Raw genomic sequence first — 16,635 nt, 5'->3', positions numbered from 1 at the left:
TGTGTTTGGTTGAAGCATCCAATTGTTGTTGTAGATCATGTGAAATTTCAACTGGTTTACTAACCATCTAAGTAATCCATTAGAACAGTATTTCCTAATTTCTCCATACCAATGCAGCACAAACATGAAATATTTGGGTAAACTTGGCTCAAGATTGTACTTGAAGCTTATTAGATATGGTCTATTATTCCTGTGTACTGTCTCCGTGATATTAACCCATTCATGACTTAGGCGATGAAAGAGTCCGTGCAATCTGATCTCCGGCATCAGGTTTCTTTACTGATCCGTCCCATGCAACAGGTTAGCTTCTTGGTCAAGTCACATTGTATATGTCCGGTTTGACCAGCCAAAACTTGCATTGTAATCTGGTTTATGAATTGATGATAAACCTGTTTTCTCTGCCAGGCTCTTGATGCTGCGTTCCAACACTACGAAGCCGACTTGCAGAGAAGAACCCCTATGAGCGTTGTAGAGGTGGCAACAATTATGAAATCTCTCAGTAGAAGAAATTGAAAACAATTCTATAGAAGATATGAGATATTAACAGTTGAGAGATTTATATGATATATGTCATCATCAATATAGTGATAAATAAACGTATAAAACTATAATATGAAATTATGAGTTAATTGAGGACCACATCAAATCTATATTTAGAAAGAGACAAGAAAATATTAATGTATTACTTGAATTGTGTAAAAATATTTTAAAAAATCTCAGTTACAACCCTTATTCACTTAGTTATACTATATATGTCATTGTCCATACTGATTCGACTTCACAATCTCACTTACAAGTTACAAGCCTTATTCACAGTAGTCTACGAGATTTGCATAGACCTCACTTACAAAAATTATGGGTCCAATTATCAAATTTTTAAAAGTTCTTATTAATAAGTAGATGCTACTTAACAGTCTTCTCTTCGTGCTAAGTTTTCTTACTTTTAATAGTTTGTTCAACTAATTTAACACATGTTAAAATTTAAAAATTTATATTTTTTTGTAATGGTCTTTTTTGTGATTAGTTTTGGTGTTGTAATAGTTTGTTCGACTATTTAACCAAGTGTTAAAACTAATTTTTTTATGATACATAATAGTCATTTTTTGTGTTTATTCGACTATTTAACACATAGTGTTTAAACTAAAAGTTTTATATCTATTGTATTTATGTATACTGGTCTTTTTCTCATGTATTCTTACAGATTTTCATGTTTTTAATAGTTTGCCTCTAGTCCTATCCCTAGAAGCTTCTGCTACTTCAGTTGGTATCAGAGCCAAGTTTTTTTCATGCACTTAAAACGATGGTTACGGTATAATGGTATTTTTCTCTTGTTCAATTTTCTTACTTTTATCGTGTATTTAGTAGTTTACATTTTTATAAAGTCAAATTAAAATTTTGTCACTTTTAATAACTTAATGATGAATACCAATTGAAACTTGCAAAATATAATTCAAACACTTTTACATTATAACAACTAAACACCAATAAAGTAGGCATGAATTTTACATGTGAATCTTGACAATTGTTCAAGTTCTTCAATAGTTTTTCTTAAAATTAAATGTAATCTATCACTTAGAACTTAGAAGTTATCTTTACCACATAAAAAATCAAGCAAACGGTACATACCAAACAGTCCATACCATACCAAACAGTTTCAAGTAAAGGGTCGTTAAATACACACATAAACCACAGCAACTCATTCATCACCACTCTCACAACAAGAGCTAAGAACTTCTAAAGGTTACAAATCACTCTCTCTAATTTTTACTTTCACCATTCATTTCCATTTTTGTTTTCATTAAGTCTATCTTCTCTCTCATCTGTACATTTGTTATATTCTTCTTTACCTTGTTCTTGAGTTTTGCTCTTAATAATAAACACTGTACTTGAATATTTCAGGAAAAAAACAATGACGACAAGAGTGACAGATCAAGGTGGCATCAACGGAGACCTATTCGACGATGGTGTTAATGATTATGTGAGGAAAGTGATTGTCGGAGAATGCTCTCAGGTCATCACTTACATCAAGATTGAGTACGTGAGAGATGGAGTAGTCGTGGAACAAGAACATGGAAAAAAGACAGGAACACTAACACAGGTCTTACTTTTGTCTTATTATTATTCTCTCTCCCTCTCTTTCAACGAGATTAAATGGTATGCTTTGTCTATAAAATTGCTCTGTTTTGCTCTGTGTTTAAGGCTGAGTTTGAAGTTAACCACCCAGACGAGTACATCACATTGATTTGGGGAACGATTAGAGATGATTACATATCTGAGAGTCGTATCATCAATATTGAGGACCTGGATGGATTAGACTTAGAGGAGGTTGTTTGTTATGTTTGCTCTGTTTTCAGTTCTGCTTATGGTTGTACCATTTTGTAATTGCTTTGTTTTTCTTGTTTTCAGTTAAACCCTCCACTTGAAAATTTCACTATACAAACTAGTCGAATGGAAGAGAATCCTAGGTCTAAATTTGGGGTGTCGGAGCTTCAGTTCAAGACATCATGCGGGAGAACATCTCAGGTGTTTGGTTCGCCCGGTTTGCTTAGCAAGGAGTTCAAGTTAAAAGGCAAAAACGGAACGAAACTTGTTGGGCTCCATGGTCGCTTTGGTGACTTTCTCTGCTCTATAGGAGCTCACTTTATCTTCGTTTCTCCTGTTTTCAAGCAAGTAAAACCTCATGGTGGAATCATTGGGGACGCTTGGGACGATGGGGTTTACGACTGTGTAAGGAAAGTGCGTGTTGGAGAAGATGCTGGTCGTGTCTCCTCCATTGAATTCGTATACAGTAATGGAGATCAGCTGATAACATATTGTCACGGCAAAAAGTTACAAGAACGTAAAGAGGTATATATATATAAATATTGGTTTCTTGAATTCATGTTCTGTTTTTATCCACTACTTTTAATGTAACCCTGGTTCTGTAGTTTGTGCTGGACTATGAAAATGACGAGTACATAAAGTCCATTGAGGGATTCTACGATAGATATCGTTTCATTTCGTCTTTAACCTTCAAAACATCAAAGGATAGAGACTCTGAGGTATTTGGGAAACCGAAGGGTACCAAATTCGTTCTCATGGCAAAGGTTTGATAAGCTTGTCGGGTTCCGAGGAAGGTCTTTCGGTAATCGTGTCACTGCTCTCGGAGCAAATTTTGCGGTGGTGGTAGCTCCTCCAGTGAAGAAACTAGAAGCAAAAGGTGGGGATCCTGGTTGCGAGGAGTGGGATGATGGGATCCACGAAGGTGTTTACAAGATAATAGTATCAAGAGAACACTCAGTTGTGAAGGCGGTCAAGTTTGAGTACGTTAACGGATACGCCGATGGACAGCACCAAACTGTATATGGAAACGATCACGTGAAGATCATCCCAGGTGTTGATATTAAAGAGGTACTTGCCTTATTTCTCGAATAAATTATACGCAATGAAATTTTTAATGTTAATATAGTTTTTTGGTATAGTTTAAGCTAAGGTTAGGAGATGAATACATCACATCCGTTGAAGGACACTACGGTCAAAGACTGCCACTTTCTGGAATGGTGCGTGAAGTGATTGAACTTATTGGATTCAAATACATAACGATGCTTAAGTTCAAGACAAACAAGGGTATAACATATGAAGCGTTAGGTAACGAAGAAGAAGATCATGAGTATGTGGGAGAATCGTTCGTGTTGGGGATGGAAGGTCACAAGATTGTTGGGTTCCATTGCAAGTTTACATTTGATACTGTTCATCAAATTGGTGTTTACGTCAAGCCAATCGATAACCCTTAAAACATTTTTTATTTTATAAAGAGCAGAAGCTATATATGCTCTCCCTAAGTACCTTTTTATGTTATCGTCATGGTTTGTTGTTTCTAGAATTCCATTTGAATAAGAAGTACTCTGTTTTTATATTTACACTAGTTATCAAAATTTCTTCAATAACATATTATTATATAAATACTTCAAATAAAAGCTAACTTAATCCACTGAAAAATGCAACAGAGAGAAACGCTAACAATGATCTTTCGGTTACAAAAATCTGAGAAGTGGCATGTAAAGCAAAAGGTGCATTTACCATTACATGCATATTTTTGTCACTATAACATAAACTCATTCTCCACTAAGGAGATCTATCAATATCAACATAGTTTCACATTCACTGGTAAAGGGTTATAGAAACTCATTGTTGTGATCAGTCTTGTAAGAATCAATATAATTCACAAAGTTGAAACCTTATTTCACCTAACAAGTTACAAATTTTCTTGCAAGTTGTATTCAAAACATTAATTTCAATAAAACCTACTTTTTAAAAGTGGAAACAGTTACTAAACTTGCAAAAAAAAATCACAAATACGAACAATAATTTAATTTTCTACGCAACAAAATATCTGTAACCATGCGATAACAAGAATTTTATGCTTTTGTAGTTCTTTTGAGACGAGAGAGAAAACGACAATCCAAAAAGTCATTCGTCACTTACTTTTTTGTCTTTGTCCATGCATAATAATTTTGACTTCGCAACATACGATTACGAGGAATGAATATAATATACTACTCTTAGTATCTGACTTGTAAAACATGTGATCCACACCATAGCTATAGTTTTACACAGATCATTTATTTAAATTGATACTAAAAATTGGATGATAAATAGCCAAATATTCTTAAAATGTAATTGATACTAGTCTTGTTTTTCCAATAATTTAAATTTTATTTTATCAAGTGAAGCTATAGTAGATTCACATTGTTTTTGCTTGCGTTCTTTTAATATTTTTCCAAATACTGGAAGAACATTGTTAAAATCAGAAAATGTGTAAATTCATTGCTGTTGACCGTAATTAATTTATCGGAAAAAATTTCAAGCTTTATTTTATTTTTTGCTAATGGAAATTTTTCTAATTTGTCGTTGGTCCTTCTGGTGCTGTAAAGTATAATTTCTATAAATACTAAAGAAGAAGAAGAAGGAATATTATATACTTCACGAAAACATCACTCCACCGAGAATCAATCTCGAGTTGCCCAAAACAAATGATTTGGAGAAAGTAAGGTGCCAGTGTAGACAGACACACACATTCATTCATTTTGTACGCTAATCTTGTGTGTGATATACCAAATTTCTATAATTAGAAATGATCTTTGAACATAGACTCTACAACAAAGCATAATGAGAATCAAATTAGTGGACCTATGCTCTATGTACACAATTACACAAATTAGTGGACCTATGCGACTATGCGTGTATTAAGATTCTAAAAAGTAATCTTCAATTGCTATCTTATGTTAGGAACACTCATAACCATACCTGTGAATTTTGTAAAACTGAAAAATAACCCTTAATTTGATTATAGGTAAATAGAACTGATTAATGTAACAAAAGATACATAGATAATTATCATCAAGAAGCAGAAGTTAAAACCCTCATATCATGTCATCATACAAGTTACAGTAATATTGCAACCAAAGTACAGTAAATAGTCTTTGGTTGCATGCCCTAAAGCCTTTTTAGAAACCGGACATGTGGTCCTAGATTAGTTTCTGCCATGTCCTCTTAGATTCATTGCACCTTTTGTTCTTCTTGATGGTTCTGATCGTGCATGCGAAGGACTTGGATCAGTCGAGGGAAGCAACACTGGTTGCTCTCTGTTTACAAGACCGCCTGTAAAAATATCAAAGAGATGATTACTCAGTGTTCCCAAAGGAAGGTACAACACAAAAAAAAAAGGCGCAATTTGAATACTTACTGCCAAAGGAACCAGACCGACCAGGTAACTGCATTTGCCTTCTAGCATTTCCACTCCAAGACTGCTCAAAGTCAGCCAATTCATCTGCAGAATTTTTCAATTGAAAAAGCAAACGGAATATATAAGTATCTCTCATCCACAATAGAATCTTTCTGAGGCTTAACGAGAAAGTGTTACTTATACCTTCGTTTAAATTGTGCAAGGTCTGCGTTGTATCAACACGACCATCTGAGTTAAGTTTACGCGCAACTGTGTGGCCCTGGAAAGCATAAGAAGATCAATTATATTTGAGATCCAACAAGACAAGACAAATATTTCATTATCCTCAACTCTGTAATGTATAAACTACCTTGTTATGAAGGCCTCTGGAGATCCTGTGTGCAGCTTCCCGCGTTGCAGTGTTGGCCTCTCTGCTTTCTTCAAGAGTTAACTGTATCACAGTTAACTATAAGCGTAAGCTAACATACTTACACACATCACAGATATAAATATATCACTAGTAAAAAGTGAAAAACTGACCCCATCACATCCAGTCCGTCTGGTCTTGGAAGAAGTGTAGTAGTTGCCGTTGTGACCACCGTAAGTAACAGAGGAGCTATGGAAACTATAACTACGGGTCTGTGGTTGCCATAGTCCATTGTTCACCATACCACCAACATTCATGTTCTGCATTTGCTGTGAGTTTCTTCTCTCCGGATTTGCATTCATGTATTGCAATTCTCTGTTCCTTCTCTCTGCATCAAACATAAAAAAAAAACACACACACTCAGTTCCAATAGAACTAAGGTAGAAATAGAAGAAAAGGTTGTTGTAATCACCTCCTTCCGCTTCCACTCTAGCAAATTCAGTATCGGCCTCACTGGTCGACCGGCCATGTTTGCCAAGACTCCCTTTCTTCTTCTCTTTCCCCCCTTCTTCTTCTCCTTCTTTCTCATCATCATCAGAATCAATCTCTTCAATAATAGGTCCACGTGAGGATCGACTTGGTCCTGGTGGCTGATCAATAAAACCGGGTGGAGGACGCATTTCTGGAAAAGGATTCATGCTGGAACCTCCAAAGAAATTGGAGTGAAGCATGCCACCACCAAAAGGCTGGGTGAAAAAAGGATCATCAAACGGATCTCTTCCACCCAAAAAACTGGACATGAGGTTTGGAGGACCACCAAATCCACCAAAAGAGCCTCCTCCAAAACCATTAAATCCACCAAAAGGATCTCTACCACCACCACCACCTCCTTGCATCTTCCCCCTGGCTAAACTTCAAACTACACTACACACACAAACAAACAAAAAAACAGAATTCATAAATAAGAGATCTCAAATTCTCTAAGGCCACAACCAACCAACTCTCTAAACTACTTACAAAAGCATTATCTAAAAAGCAATTTCAAGAGTAAATAAATATCACAAAAACGAATCGTCTATAAAAAAAAAAATCAAAATCGAAAAAATTAAGACAGAGCTATAACATGAATCAAAAACCCTAACGAGAAACCCCAAATCGAAAAATTCAAAAACACACAAAAAAAAAAAACAGTGAAATCAAAAACATCATCATAGGAATTGAAGGAGATTGATCCACATACCTCAAACAACAAGGATCGAGAGAGAGAGAGACTACTACTACTCGACTCTCGAGTTATCTATCGTTTGAGGAGGGAGGAACTGAGGAAACTTTTTATTTTGCCTCAGCAGCAGAAGAAGAAGAAGAAGAAATTTAGGAATAATAAGAACGAATCTTGAGGAAATACACAAGTCGCGATATGATTGGCTGATGGTTTGGGGCACCGGACACCTTTCCTGTAATTTTGGTCTTCCTGCTCCCATGGATTTATTTCTTAAACATGTTGCATAATTTTACAACTTTTTAACTATTTTGTTAAATTCTAATATTTTTTACTAGTTGAATTGCGATTTTTTAATTATGTAAATGAGCACCCTCTCAATTTCGTATTAGTTATAAAAAAAATTATTTAAAAAAAAAAAAGAAGAAAGTTAAAATTTTGGATATTTATAACTTTATAACTAAAAACTGTTGTCTTTTTTTGTTGCCAATGTATATTATGCATGAATAACAATTACTATAACATACAGAAAAAAAATCTTACCACATTATTTTATTCTAAAACAGGTCAAAATTGATATACTCTTTTTTGTTAACTTTTTGGTAATTGGGAATTACATTTAATGGTAATTTTCCCTATACTAAAAAAATAAAATTTTATTATCTTAAAACCATAGTATTATATTTTTAAAATAAGCATGAAAAATTTATGCATGTAATATTTATCAAAAGTATATACGTAGAAATATAGTTTACCATATATATACTTATTTTACTCCAAATCGAAAATTTCTTAACACAAAATCAAAATCACCTTATGATCGATCGGAAAGTTCATTCATTGAACTCAAAACAACAATGATCAGGATTTTAGTTTTTTTTTTTTACTCAACAGAAGAATTTAATACAAAAAAAAATCAGGAACTATGTCTTACAGACATCACGCAGTGACTGGCTGATGATTTTATAGTTTTACTATTTCTTAAATCCATTTTCTATATACTATATTAATTGAATTAGATTTTTTTAGTTATTTAAATGACATTCTTCTCAATTTCCCATTTGTTAAATTTTTGGTATATTAACAACATAAATTAAAATTTTGAGTATTTATTACTTATAACTAAAAATAGTTAATTGATCTAAAATTATTTTTCGTCCTAACTTATTTTGAAAATCTAAATCTACTGTACAATTAGTTTGCATTAATAATATTTCCGGTTTGGACTTCCAACCGTGGAAATCTCTTTTAATTAATTAATTGATCTAAAATTATTTTTTGCCCTAACTTATTTTGAAAATCTAAATCCACTGTACAATTAGTTTGCATTAATAATATCTCCGGTTTGGACTTCCAACCGTGTAAATCTCTTTTAATTAATGTTTGGTTGACAAAAAAAAAATGTCATACCACTTTTTGTTAATTATTTTATAATAAAAACAGTTAAAATTGTATATTTCTTTTCTTAGGTTTTTGGTATATGCAAAATACATTCAATAATAATTTTCACCTATACTAAAAAGAGAGTGAAAAAAATTAACATTTTATTATATTATCAAACCGTAGTGTCATATTTTTAATTGAGCATGGAAAAAAATCTATGCATGTAATATTTATCGAGAGAAGAAATAAATATAGTTTCCATATATTTAATAACTATAAGAAAAACACCCAAGTGATATACATGGACGCTTACAAAAAACAAAATGGCCACTGAAATACATTTTTGAGGTACACTTTTGTAATTCAAAGCTAATATGTATACCACTAGGGACAACATAAGAAATTTGGAGACTCGGAAGCACTTTGTAGCTCAATCAGTCGTTTTCCTTGGATGGCTCGAGGGTCTCCACATCTACACTGGGGACAGTGTCTTCCATCACCAATGGGGCTGTGAAATCAAAATCTCCGAGCGGGGCATTACTATAATCTGGATTGGCCTCAATGAAGGCTGCAACCTCAGCGTGCGTCTCCAACTTCTTTCCAATAGAAGTTATGTAGTACACATCCGTTCCGGAGTAGTCTGTTCTCATAACTACGTTCCTCTCGAACCCTCTTGGTGTCTCAAGCAAGCCAGGCTTGTCAATGGCCCATGCCTTGGAGGAATCATACTTGAGTTCTTCAGCATCTTTACATGTCATCCCTTCTATCCTCTCGCACACAAACTCGTCATCTCGTAGTTTCCTTCTGATATACTCGTAATCTTCTAGAGTATTAATCTGCCTCCACTTGTAGCACTCCTCACATTGCACAGCAAAGATATCAATATCCATCTCTGAAGAAGTATTGGCTTTGCTCTGCACAAATAAACATATGGATATATAGCTTAGTTGGATAATAATTGGTCGACCTAACGTATTCCATGTATAAAGGAAAGACACAAATAAATTGATACTTCGAAAAAGCATAATCTTTAAAACCAAATTTGACGAAAATGGTAATTTGGAATCGAAAAACAAAACATATATGTTGATTAAACAATTAAACTACAAATTAGAAAAAGACACATCCAAAATTTTGCGTAAACCTATTATATATGCATCAAGCACCACTTAAAAAAAAAAAAAAAAAAAAAAAAAAAAAAAAAAAAACTAGTGTGTATTAAACCTTATGATTTTTCCATCGAGGAATCCCAAAGTTAAGAGATAGAATTGAAATGTGTGAAACATAAACACATAAGATTTGTGAATAAAACGAATTGAAGTGTGGAGAGTAAAAGTGGTTTTGCTTTAGTTGTGTTACCTCAAGAGTTGTTGAATCCGCAGATCTAGCGTCCATCTCAACTTCTTCAGATTCACTGCCATAACAAAAGAAAAAACACACAAAACCTTCAATTTCAAGCCCTAACAACCAAATATATATATTTAAAATATCTTCAAAATTGAGGATTTTTCAACCACAAAACGAAAACCAACCGAGAGAGTGATTCAACAGAGTGTATACCTCAAACAACAATTTCAATGGAAAATCTGAGAGCAATTTTTGTTGGGTAATTAGAGAATTGCGTCATGTAGCCCTTTTTTTTATAATGCAGTTTGTGAAGACTGAAAGAAATCTTGTCTTAACTGTAAGTACAGTTGTCGTGAAACAATTGGCTAAAAATCTTATCTCATACCATTTATGTAGATTTTTCATGGATTTTTTTCTAAACATGGCATAATTTACTTAAAAATTATATTTTTTTTCCTTTAGTTAAATCCCTAATAAGTTTTATTAATATCAATGTTTTTTTTCTTGTAGATGCCCATGGATTTCAAGTGAGCAAGAATCAGATATAGTGTGGGCTTTTACACAACACACCATTGTAGTTGGAGGGAGCACCTCTCTTGCATTAATAAGAAAAGGATTAATGGACTGTGGTGATTCTATATCTATTGCTATTTGATGGAACATCAGGACTTTGCAGAATTAAGTAATCTCACTATTCCGATCCATATCCAAATATATAATAGATATCGTCAATGCATGTTATTATCATCTATAGATCACAATGAAAATGTATATTTATTAAATGTGAATATCAAATGAACATGTTTGTTGTGTGTAAAGATAGATACTTGAGAAACTTTCTTTTCACAAAAAAAAAGATAGCGACAAAACATCCACGCTAAAGAAAATTTACACAAGACAAGGTATATTGATACATACACATAGCAAATTTCAATTCCAAAAGTTTAAGTCTAAAGGTCTATATATAAACTGAAGCGGCTCCGTCTCCGACATGCTCGCATTGTCTAAACCTCCAAGTGATGGCTACTTCTTCATATCTTCTTTAGTGTGCTATGGCACGAACCATTACGTTTTATCACTTCCAAATACTTGATTCAACAAAAGAAACAAACAAGCTTTTCAAATCTTTGACTGTGTATATGTCCAAAGATTTCACTTTACTAGCCGGAAACTACTTGCATTGACTCGATAATCAAGTGAGAGGTGTATTACCTCAATAGTTGTGGTATACGAGTACGAGTGAGAAACATTAATTATGTGCATTATTTACGACACATGCTATGTTCAATACTGGAAAGCAAGCGAGGGAAGGCTTTGGATCAGAAAAAAAAGAATTGGCATCGTTAAGGTGCAATGAAACAAACAAGCAAACAAAACGGAGATTGATACATATATATATATATATATATATATATATATCTTGTACTCACCCAATGCAACAAATTAGGTGGCTGCTTCCTGGTGAAACGGTTATATCACCATCTTCATCGCTGAAGGAATACGAGGAAAACTGGCAATAGTGATATTGCAACCACGTAACGCTGTCTCAACAAATGTATAAAACTACATTTTGACATATTGGGAATGCATTAACGATCATGGAAATATGAATGAACAGAACATACCAAGTTCACGAAAATATGCGGTGCATGTGTGGAAGGTTGGGGTGTGTCATTAAAACTGTCAGAGACATGACTCTAAAGCGAATCAGTTAACATTAATCAAAACAAAAGAAAAGAAACTTCTTGCATTTCCCTCGTTTCAACAATCATCACGTGACTAAAGTTCTAATCATAGCCTCATAGGCATGTATTAGAACTGTAATAAACCCAAAAAAAACAACTTCATTCAGTGATGCTATATTGCTATGATAAGTTGACATATATACCAAGAATAGGAGAAAAGTCTTGTAGTTCAATGCCTCTCATACGAATTTAATAAAGAATCATCTTCAGGAACTATGTGTTTCACAGAAGTAGAGCTGTGACTGGCAGATGGTCCGAGTCATTCGGAAACCATTCCTGTAATTTGCTCATGCCCTCTCGTTGCTTAATTCATGAGGGTCAACGTCTGAGAGCAGAGAGATGCCCAACGGTCAATGATCGACGGTTGGGAGTTGCTGAGAAATCCAACGGTAGTCCACGTGAAGGGATGATGTCATTGCCACGTCATAATAACCGTATAAGCTGGGCCAGGGAAACTGGGAGTGTACGCATGTGGATCCATCGGACGGTTATTATTTGCTGAAAAATCCACGTGGAGGTAATCTACCCATGTTTTTGATTTTCTATAAAAAAAACTTACGTTTTATTCTTTTTTCTTCTCGAAAAAAACTTATTACTAACTACTACGCTTCATTTTTTTTCCCCAAGAAAGATTCTTGTTTCTTTTATTTTCTCGAGAAACTTACTGAGAGAGTCTTAAGCGGGTGTGAACGATCAAGAAGAACTCTACTCTACCACGTTTTAAGTCTTAAGTCTCTGTTAATTTCTTTTGGAATAATAACCAATTCAGGTTTTTGCACATGCAACACCACGTTTCTTGATCGTCTTTTGGAAAAAAAAAAAACAGGATCCTCAGCGAATTGAGGCCATCTGTGGTGCAATCTATCCACCACATCCAAATGTACGGAGAACTGTTTTGGTCATAGTTACACTTTCTGGTATTGCTGGTGGTCCTTGTAATGGCATCCGGCATGTGTCTCATGGAGGTGTTGAGGTATAGTTACTTAATTAGTTACATTTTAAAAGTCTCTGCTTCAAGAGGTATTCACAGCTTTTGTTTCCCTCTTATTAATTAAAAACATCGTCTGCAGGTGAAATATCTAATGCGAATATTACCAGTCCCGCAAAGGTTTTCAGCTTCAAGGTTTTTTATACTTCTATCTAGTTGCAGTTTTGTCTTCTTGCATTACAAAGTTTTGGAAATAAAAAGGTTTTTTTTTTAAATCATTCTTCAGGGAACACAGAATCCTCACAGTCACCACTAATCGAGTATGTTATACCCTTTCAATTCTTTCAAACTTTATAGAAACTGTTCTTTCCAAAGTGTGACGTTTTTTTTTGTATCTTTGGTGCCAGGACATATGTGGATCGTTGGCATCCTTTTCTCAGAGGACCGGTCAGATCATCTACCTTAGAAATGCAACAGGGAAAATTTCAGATGGCACTGTATACTCTTTTTCACGCCAAGAGATGCTGACAAACTTGGTAAATGTTTACTTTAGACAAAAAAAAAGAAGAAGAAGAGATTCATGCAATAGGTTATGAATTGAAATATGAATTGCAGGGCCGTGCTAATATATTACAGCTAACTGGTCACGTCTTCCCGAATGGGGCTGGACTGATCTTACACTATCTGGTGTGTTTGGAGGAACTGCAAAAGCTTATAGGCTTATCACTGATGGAGATGTTGTGGTAATTACTCTCTTTCTCAACTATACTTTATTGGAATTTTTGGGTTACTTGTTTCTGCCCAATAAGACAATAACTTTAATTGTTGCAGTTGGAGGTGACTTTGGTCCGGAACCACTAGCTTAACCGGACGGAAGCAAACCAGTAGAGTAGATTCGAGTCAACAAGAAGACATGGCTGAAACGATTTTTTAGAAATTGAGATTTGTGATACACTTAAGGAACTTAGAGATACTTACTTGCTTGTTACGGTTTTGTGTGCTTGCAAAGCATTTCCTTATCTCTTGAGATTCTTTTGCACTTGTAGGTTTCCTTTTCGTGATTTTAGACTTACTATGTGACACCATTTAATCGATTTACAGAGTCTACGATTTTTAAATAGCTATTGTTACTCGATGCAACAACTGGTATATTAGTCTTGTTGGGTGGATTAAATACAACATCCTTTCACCTTAGCAACCTGGCTGTTTAGGCAGATTTTGAAACAGAGAGCTACGGCTATCTACAGGATTAGAATCAAACCTGATTATGGTCTAAGCTGCAGAATCTGGACTGTTCGTGGACACCTTATAGTCCTTGAGGACCAAAAAAAGCCCTGCCACACTAGCTTCACTGTGAGGAGAAGCACTTTGGTCTCTCCTAGAAATATAGATTGGCATAAATAATAATGAAAAGTTATATTTAAAGAAAGAAAAATATGTGATATACATATACAATACACAAACAAAAATATGGAGTATATTTTTCAGTTTACCAAAAATTACACTTATGTATTTCAAAACCAGTTCAAATTTCTATGTTGAAGATCAACGAGAAGAGCCACAAAATCAGTAGAAAGATAGGCAAGTACTTGATTCTTCCATGCTAGTTCCTTTTGCACTTACTCTACATTCTTGAGATCGACCTCGTGTTGCAGACAATACTCTCATGAACCATGCATATTTCAAGTGGTGATGGTCATTAGTGCGAGAGACTTGTTGGACACTAGTGGGACATAACGAGAAAAGAGAAGAAAATATCATCACTCATTACATAATAAAGACCAAATCAGAGTCAAAGAGATGGGTTTGAAATACATTATAAAGTCACAAGTTCAACCTAAACCCCTTACAAAAACTAAACCAACTAGAACCCAGAGATCCCAGATCACTCCGAGAAAAACATCAGAAGCTTGGAGACTCGGAAGCACTGTGTAGCTCAATTAATAATTTTCCTTGGATGGCTTATGGTTCTGGGTCTTGACCTGATAGTTAGACCACCATGGACAGTAGTACTAGGGATAGTATCTTCCATCACCTTTGGGACAGTGAAATTGAAATCTTCAAGCGGTGCATAATTATAATCCTGGTTGGCTTCAATGAAGGCTGCGATTTCGTTGCGAGACTTGAGCCTCTTCCCAGTAGGAGTTATGTAGTAAGCATCCATTTTCGAGTAGTCCTTTCTCAGAATTAAGCTCCTCTTGAACCCTCTTGGTGTCTTAGGCAAGCCAGGCTTGTCAATGACCCATGTTCTGGAGGAATCATAGTTTAGGTCTGCAGCATCTTTACAGGAAACACCTTCTTTCTTGTTGCACACAAATGGGTCCTCCCGTTGTCTACTTCTGATCTCCTCATACTCTTCTTGAGTATCAATCTTCCTCCACTTCGAGCAAAGTTTACATTCAACAGCATAGATATCAATCAACCTCCCTGAAGCAATGAATTTTCTCTGCACAGATATACAAATATGGAATCTCTGTGAAAAAAAGAGAACCACACTCTCACACACACACACACACATGCCACTTGGATGAAATATAACCAAACAAGAACCATGCTACAACAGGTTGATTCACACAGCTCGTCTTAATCTATGGCAAAGACTAGAAAACATGCCTAGAGAACACAAAGTTTCACACTTTCAAGACTTCTTCTTCTAAAATGCAGTCGGGAACCACAAACATATCAACGAAGCATCTTTGAGAACAAGAACAGGAACAAAAAAAAAAAAAAAAAAAAAGAGAGAATCATTCCAAAACATAGCAAACACATTCATAAAGAGGGTAATAAAAGCCTGATTCCCCAAAAAACTTATGTTCAATAAAGCTTATATGTTAAATGATGTCTCTCAACTGAGAAAATCTCCAAGTTAAAGAGATGGGATTGAATTGTACGGAACATAAACTGCATAAGATCTGTGAGTATATTATTAACAGAGACAAAGCGAAATCGAAGTGTGTGCAGTGAAAAGTAAAGTGGGTTATACCTTAGCGGTGGTTGATGACGCCGATGCTGCTGATTTCGCATCCATCTTCCCACTTTTTTGCCGGTGACCGAGAGAGACTTCTTCAAATTCACTGCCGTAAAAGGAACAAAAAAAAAAACACAATTTTTAAGCCCTAAGAATTCAATAAAACGAAGAACCCTAACCGAGAAATCTTCAAAAATTGAGAATTTTTCAATTAGAAAATCAAACATCAAACAGGGGAGTGATTCAAAGTGTATACCTTTGAACAACGAAACCAGTTTTTTTCCAGAAATCTCAGAGGAATAGTTTCTTTTATTTATTTCCAGAAGTAAATGTTTTTTTTTTTTTTTGTTCAAAGAAAGAAGTAAAAATCTGTAAATGTGATAAATCCTTTTCCAACTGTATTTTACAGATGTCATGACTTATCTCGCTACAATACACGCAGACCATTTCTGTAAACTTGTCATGGATTTTGTTTCTAAACATGGCTTAATTTAATTAAATTTTTCATATTTTCCCCTAATTAAGTTGTAGGCTTTGAATGTTTATTAGTTTTAGGAAATTTTTGAATTTTGCATCTTTAAAAATTTACTCTCTTTTTTTTTTACCATTCAAGACTTTTAAAATTTACTAGATTCTTTTTAATTAGTTTTTTAGTGGTTTCTCCCAATTTTCTAAAGAGAACTAAAAACCATAATTTTAAAGTTTTTGTGAATTTTTTTTTTCAACAATCGTTATGTTTTATTTCTGAGTTTAAGATTGTTTATTTATTGATTCTAAAATTAATTACTATAACTAAAAACCATTAAAAAAGAAAACAAATCAAAAACCAAAAACCACTTAAAAGCTAATAATCATTCATGGCTCTATGTTTATATTATCAATGTTTTTGTGTAGATGGCTCTATGGATTTCAGGTGTGCAAAACTGATGGTATATGAAATGTATATTAGTGAACGAAAAAAAAAAAATCAAAAG

General features: G+C 34.3%; 3 protein-coding genes and 1 pseudogene across 8 annotated transcripts; 1 reads left to right on the top strand and 3 right to left on the bottom strand.

Moving 5' to 3' along the window:
• The first annotated feature begins 1,681 nt into the window (after window positions 1–1,681).
• LOC104722775 (jacalin-related lectin 45-like) lies at window positions 1,682–3,895 on the top strand (annotated as a pseudogene). Its single transcript, XR_015571263.1, has 6 exons — window positions 1,682–1,740; window positions 1,900–2,098; window positions 2,200–2,325; window positions 2,407–2,847; window positions 2,928–3,390; window positions 3,462–3,895. The product of XR_015571263.1 is annotated as a jacalin-related lectin 45-like (transcript).
• A 1,398-nt stretch (window positions 3,896–5,293) lies between these two features.
• Window positions 5,294–7,578, bottom strand: LOC104722774 (uncharacterized). Of its 4 annotated transcripts, none has more exons than XM_010440999.3 (7): window positions 7,312–7,578; window positions 6,544–6,995; window positions 6,245–6,459; window positions 6,075–6,155; window positions 5,909–5,984; window positions 5,726–5,809; window positions 5,294–5,640 (listed from the first exon to the last, which is right to left on the bottom strand). In XM_010440999.3, the coding sequence occupies exons 2-7, from the start codon at window positions 6,965–6,967 to the stop codon at window positions 5,513–5,515; spliced, it is 1,008 nt and encodes a 335-aa protein (XP_010439301.1). In that variant the 5' UTR covers window positions 6,968–6,995; window positions 7,312–7,578; the 3' UTR covers window positions 5,294–5,512. The 4 variants fall into 4 exon arrangements, with proteins under 4 accessions (XP_010439301.1, XP_087330487.1, XP_010439298.1 ...); XM_087474361.1 differs by having other exon boundaries at window positions 6,544–6,990; window positions 7,312–7,574; XM_010440996.3 differs by having other exon boundaries at window positions 6,245–6,995; window positions 7,312–7,574.
• Window positions 7,579–8,915: 1,337 nt separating this feature from the next.
• LOC104722773 (methyl-CpG-binding domain-containing protein 1) lies at window positions 8,916–10,379 on the bottom strand. Of its 2 annotated transcripts, none has more exons than XM_010440994.3 (3): window positions 10,234–10,379; window positions 10,033–10,087; window positions 8,916–9,587 (listed from the first exon to the last, which is right to left on the bottom strand). In XM_010440994.3, the coding sequence occupies exons 2-3, from the start codon at window positions 10,066–10,068 to the stop codon at window positions 9,108–9,110; spliced, it is 516 nt and encodes a 171-aa protein (XP_010439296.1). In that variant the 5' UTR covers window positions 10,069–10,087; window positions 10,234–10,379; the 3' UTR covers window positions 8,916–9,107. The 2 variants fall into 2 exon arrangements, with proteins under 2 accessions (XP_010439296.1, XP_010439297.1); XM_010440995.3 differs by having other exon boundaries at window positions 10,206–10,285.
• Window positions 10,380–14,437: 4,058 nt separating this feature from the next.
• LOC104722770 (methyl-CpG-binding domain-containing protein 1) lies at window positions 14,438–16,061 on the bottom strand. Its single transcript, XM_010440992.3, has 3 exons — window positions 15,918–16,061; window positions 15,677–15,767; window positions 14,438–15,139 (listed from the first exon to the last, which is right to left on the bottom strand). The coding sequence occupies exons 2-3, from the start codon at window positions 15,719–15,721 to the stop codon at window positions 14,630–14,632; spliced, it is 555 nt and encodes a 184-aa protein (XP_010439294.2). The 5' UTR covers window positions 15,722–15,767; window positions 15,918–16,061; the 3' UTR covers window positions 14,438–14,629.
• Window positions 16,062–16,635: the final 574 nt, after the last annotated feature.

This window comes from Camelina sativa, chromosome 11 (genome assembly GCF_030686135.1).
Source record: "Camelina sativa cultivar CO46 ecotype springtype chromosome 11, ASM3068613v1".
NCBI classification, from domain to species: domain Eukaryota; kingdom Viridiplantae; phylum Streptophyta; class Magnoliopsida; order Brassicales; family Brassicaceae; genus Camelina; species Camelina sativa.
Note: the sequence above shows the minus strand (reverse complement) of the source record. Positions and strands in the feature narration are given on the sequence as shown.

Coding starts and splice junctions, on each gene's coding strand:
- LOC104722774 (XM_010440996.3), bottom strand. CDS start 6,967: ATGCAAGGAGGTGGTGGTGGTGGTAGAGATCCTTTTGGTGGATTTAAT. Junction 6,156..6,244: donor GACGGACTGGATGTGATGGG/GTCAGTTTTTCA, acceptor ACTGTGATACAG/TTAACTCTTGAAGAAAGCAG. Junction 5,810..5,908: donor CTTGCACAATTTAAACGAAG/GTATAAGTAACA, acceptor AAAATTCTGCAG/ATGAATTGGCTGACTTTGAG.
- LOC104722773 (XM_010440994.3), bottom strand. CDS start 10,068: ATGGACGCTAGATCTGCGGATTCAACAACTCTTGAG. Junction 9,588..10,032: donor CGGATTCAACAACTCTTGAG/GTAACACAACTA, acceptor TTATTTGTGCAG/AGCAAAGCCAATACTTCTTC.
- LOC104722770 (XM_010440992.3), bottom strand. CDS start 15,721: ATGGATGCGAAATCAGCAGCATCGGCGTCATCAACCACCGCTAAG. Junction 15,140..15,676: donor CGTCATCAACCACCGCTAAG/GTATAACCCACT, acceptor ATATCTGTGCAG/AGAAAATTCATTGCTTCAGG.